Source organism: Limulus polyphemus, unplaced genomic scaffold (assembly GCF_000517525.1).
Source record: "Limulus polyphemus unplaced genomic scaffold, Limulus_polyphemus-2.1.2 Scaffold419, whole genome shotgun sequence".
Taxonomy (NCBI): Eukaryota; Metazoa; Arthropoda; class Merostomata; order Xiphosura; family Limulidae; genus Limulus; species Limulus polyphemus.
Genome location: NW_013666029.1, coordinates 182282 through 187551, shown reverse-complemented (window position 1 = coordinate 187551; position 5270 = coordinate 182282). Strand labels below are relative to the sequence as shown.

Genomic DNA, 5270 nt, shown 5'->3' with positions numbered 1-5270 from the left:
TATAAACATTAAACTGGCTGTATTTAGTGGTAAAGAATTAAAGGAGATTATAAACACTTAGGTGGCTTTAGTTAGTAGTAAAAAATTAGAGATGATTATAATCACTAAGCTGGCTTTATTTAGTGGTCAAAACATTGAATATGATTATAAACATTAAACTGGCTGTATTTAGTGGTAAAGAATTAAAGGAGATTATAAACACTTAGGTGGCTTTAGTTAGTAGTAAAAAAATTAGAGATGATTATAATCACTAAGCTGGCTTTATTTAGTGGTCAAAAAATTAAAGGTGATTATATACACTTAGCTGCTTTTATTTTTTAGTTAAAAATTAAAGATGATTATAATCACTAAACTGACTTCATTTAGTGGTAAAAGCATTGAAGATGATTATAAACACTTAACTGGGTTTATTCACTGGTTAAAAAATTAAAGATGATTATAAACACTAAATTGACTTTATTTTGATGTCAAAAAATTAAAGTTGATTACAACCACTACGCTGGCTTTATCTTATGGTTAAAACATTTCAAGTTGCTTATAAACAGTAAGTTAATTTCAATTGGTGGTTAAAACTGTTAAAAGTGATTATAAACATTGAATTGGTTATATTGGTGATTAAAACAATTCAAGATGCTTATAAACACAGATATGTAATGACTCCTACCATGGAGCAGCTTAGTTTCTACAGTAATAATTACAATCAATAATAAATAGTCTTCATTATGAGCAACAGACAAACTATAAAAAAGTTTCTGTGACCAGGTCATCAGGTGGGTACAATTGATACTAGCGGTGTTTTTGGAAAGATGATTATAAGCTATAAGTCGGTTTTATTTGGTGTCTAAAAACAACGGTAGATTATTATAAAATCATCAACAGTGTTTAGAGTTACATCTTACAATTTTCGATGGTTTAGTTTTTATGTTGATGGCTCAAGCGAAATACAAATAGAAATGAAAGTGTTTTTTTTTTGTCTGAAGTTTGCTTCATTGCTAAATTAATAAATAGGTTTGGTTATAGATATAACTTACAAACATTTTATACGTCAAATGTCTTGCTTAGCAGAGACATTAGTGGACTTTGAACGGGAATGATTAGTTCGTTGATTATCAGCATCATAGTACAAAACGTTTATCTAGATTTCTCAATTATGACCTTGCATATTGATCAGAGTACAGATTTATGATCCTCTTTCTAAATAAGATGTCATAATTCAAATTCTGCAGAAATACAAACTTATTTCATCCTACAGTTATCTTTTTATTTACTCATTGTTACTGGAAAAATATATACATATATATATATGCATTTTTTTTTCTTCAGACAAATAAGAAGTTTTGGTTTTGTACTAATGAAAGGTATTTTTGCCAAAATAATACGGCTCTCATTAGAATAAAACAATTAATCAAGTTTTTAAAATAGTTAATTTTCAAAAACTTGAGAATTCTGTCTGGTATATGTGTAGCTTATGTGTTTTTTGAAAAATTTAGGTAAGGATGGAAAACCATGCACAAAAGAGAATAATATTTCGACAAAAACACACCAGGGGAAATTTTTTAGTGTTATTGAAATACAACTTATAAAGATATGAAAACATGAGTAGTATGTACATAGATATTTATTTATTAGATTTTGTACTTGAAATGTTTTTTGAAGTCCAAGGTTCTCATTCGCACATTTCTCCGTATGTGAAAGTATTATTTATGTAATTCTAGATGTATTATTTTTGTCATGTTTATACATATGATTTTAATTGGACACGCTTTCTGTTTGACCTACAAGTCTCAAATGTCTTAATTTTAGGTTTAAAAGGGTAAAGAAAACGTGAACTTTCTATATAATGAAAAAGATAATCATTTTTCTTATTGCTTTTACTTTTCGACGTAAACACACGTTTGGTTGACTAATACATACATAGGTTTATAATGGCAGTTTTTAGACATTCAGGTAAAACCAAACTAGCTAAGTTACATATTATACAAGCAAAGAAGAATGTTGCACAAGAGACGACGATGAGGTTATGAATCATCAGAAATCCAAGTTATCTATAATTTTTTACATGAACATATCACAAAAGACTCTTATCAACGTGTTATCAGAAACAGTATCATAGATCATACTTAAAGCTCTCTTCACATGCTAGTTGTTTCTCCAGTTGTTCTCTTTTCGACTACATCCGAGCTGAAACTTCTTTCGATCGTCTCTCTGTAGTCTGTACAGTCAGCTGCCACTATGCCTTCGCTTCATATTGCAGTTTTGGTCGCTTTTACTTTAGTTGTTTCCATTAAGTGTGGGAAAGGACTAGATGATCCACAAGTTTCTCTGAAAGATAGAGAACATATTATACCCTGGAAATCAGAGGATGAGTTTGCTGCAATCATTCGACAAGGAATGAACATTGGAACAACAGGGAAGACGGTTTTGAGTTTAATTTTGCCTGAACTTTTGAAATTAGGTTCAAATATGACATTGTCTTCTCGATGCGTAGCAGGATTGGTGAGTTTCATAAAAGGCCTAACAACGTACCAGCCTTGGGCTTTGGAAAGTAAGTCTAAAGTAATAACAAAATACATATTTAAACTTTATTATATCATAATGGACCCACATTCATGAACTAAATGAACTATTGGAGAAGAAATGCTTAGAAAGATCACTGTATTCTGAGTTTAGTGGCAGTATTATGAAAGAAATGTTTTAATGTTTATTCTTATGTATTTTGGGATACTGTCTTTGATGTATCCTACATGCTGATTCCTAATGTATGTATAAATAGCTTACATATTTTATATCGCAATCGGATATTTCAGTTTTGCTGTGTTATTAAGTTATTAAGAGAATAAAAGGAAGTGTTATAAGCTTAATGATTATCGCTATGATTTGCGAAGGTGAAATTGGGAACAACATATATATGTTTTCAATACAAGTAAAAACTGATTGAATAAGATTAAAGATAGACAATATCAGAAGGTTTTCCGAACATAAAACACATGGTTTGATCATATAACATGATTTGAGAGCTGTTGAATATAGCTTGCGTAACTTATACAAAGTCGATATAACGGTAAGCTCCTTCTTGAACCTAGAATAATGACTGTAAGTTATACAAAGCAGATATAACGGTAAACTGCTTCTTGAATCTAGAATAATAAACTAGAAGTAGTTTGTTCGTTTTTGGATAAATTCAAAACCACTACACTGGTCTGTTATGGTGGCGTTTGTTACTTCATTAACCAGAGCACAGGAAACGTTGTCATTTCATTACGAGAAGCCAGGCCTATTGAGGCTCAGCGGTAAGTCTGAGGCTTTATAACACTACATTTGGAGTTTCGATACCCGCGGTCGGCAGAGCACAGATACCCCATTGTGTAGCTTTGTGTTTAAAAACAAACAAACAAAACATTACGAGGAGGTTATTTGTCAGCATTTAAATGCTATTCATTTCATGTGAACTTCCAGTAGTTAGAATATTTAGATAATTCCAAATTAAGTGCATTAGAAAGGCTAAGTATTTTTCTAAGAATAATAATACCTAGGCAAAAACAATAGACATTTTAAGTAATTATATTTTTGATTCTCATTAAGACGAAATACAACAACAACAGGTTTTCCAATATTTAAGTTCATAAATGTGCAGCTTTGTCCTATTTTCGAACTGAAAACTATTCTATAAAAATATGTAGTCAATTGATATGGTTTTACATCAAAGAATAGGCTGGCGTGGCCAAATGGTGTTTAAGAGTGGCTTTAAATCCTACTATTTGGTCAGACAAAAGAATCTCAAGAGCGATGAGTGCTGTTGATTTCCTTTTAATTTATAATTTTCAAATTAAGGATGGCTATTTCGCAGATGGTTCTTGTGTAGGTTACCACAAAATTTCTAAATAAATTAGTGTAGATTCTCAGTTTAGTTTAAAAATAGTTTTTGAACATGTCAGATGTTACAGAGTTCCTGTTGTTTCAGTTATTGATGCATCTGCAAAGATAGAAAGTGGGCTTTTGAAAGGTAAATTCAGTTTCATTGGATCATACGACGAATGCTTGAATGTCCACATCCCGGATGAAATTGCATTGTCCTCAAATGCTGTTCTTTCTGATGTCAAAGGTCAATATTGCTCCGTTGTTCTACAACCAAAACTTCCCCAAATGAACATAACTGGAGAAGAGAATGACACCTTGAAGTTAGATACACTTGTTAGTTTTCAAGACATAAAGAGGGTAAGATCTAATATATTCCATTAAACACGGTTCGAATTGATAAAAAGCTTATTCAAAGAAATTATCCCATATCGTATGTAATTAAAAATTAAACTGAGTATACACTGCTGTAATTTATTTTACTCAGTCACACGAGGCTGAAACTCCAGCTTTTATAGCTGCTTTAATAATTTATATATGTCACAATTTGTTACACAGAGAAAAGGCTTTGGCTTCCACAGGTACTTAAAAACATTTAGTTAAACATGCTACATATTGTTACAGAAAAGAAAGGCCTTGGCTTTCATAGATACTTAAATACTTTTAGTTAAACATGCTACATATTGTTACAGAAAATAATGACTTTGGCTTCCTTAGATACTTAAAAGCTTTTAATTAAACATGTTACATATTGTTACAGAAAGACTTTGGCTTCCTTAAATACTTAAAAACTTTTAGTTATACATGCTACAAATTGTTACAGAAAAGAAAGCCTTTGGTTTTTATAGGTACTTAAATACTTTTAGTTAAACATGCTACATATTGTTACAGAAAAGAAAGACTCTGGCTTCCTTAGATGCTTAAAAACTGTTAGTTAAACATGTTACATATTGTTACAGAAAAGAAAGGCCTTGGCTTCCTTAGGTACTAAAAACGTTAAGTTAAACATGCTACATATTGTTACAGAAAAGAAAGCCTTTGGTTTTTATAAGTACTTAAATACTTTTAGTTAAACATGCTACATATTGTTACAGAAAAGGAAGGCTGTGGCTTTCACAGGTGCTTAAAAATTTTTTAGTTAAACATGCTACATATTGTTACAGAAAAGAGAAGGCTGTGGCTTTCACAGGTGCTTAAAAATTTTTAGTTAAACATGCTACATATTGTTACAGAAAAGAGAAGGCTGTGGCTTCCATAGGTACTTTAAAACTTTGAGTTAAACATGTTACATATTGTTACAGAAAGAAAGGCCTTGGCTTCCTTAGGTAATTAAAAACTTTTAGTTAAACATGCTACATATTGTTACAGAAAGAAAGGCCTTGGCTTCCTTAGGTAATTAAAAACTTTTAGTTAAA

The 5270-nt window shown here is 30.8% G+C and overlaps 1 protein-coding gene across 1 annotated transcript in view; it reads left to right on the top strand.

The window, feature by feature from the left end:
- The first annotated feature begins 2137 nt into the window (after positions 1 to 2137).
- Positions 2138 to 5270, top strand: part of LOC106458126 (nose resistant to fluoxetine protein 6-like) — a 23715-nt gene continuing 20582 nt past the window's right edge. The window contains exons 1-2 of the mRNA XM_022384272.1: positions 2138 to 2545; positions 3962 to 4215. Of these exons, the coding sequence (XP_022239980.1) occupies positions 2233 to 2545; positions 3962 to 4215 (567 nt within the window). The 5' untranslated portion in view covers positions 2138 to 2232. The remainder of the gene's footprint in view (positions 2546 to 3961; positions 4216 to 5270) is intronic.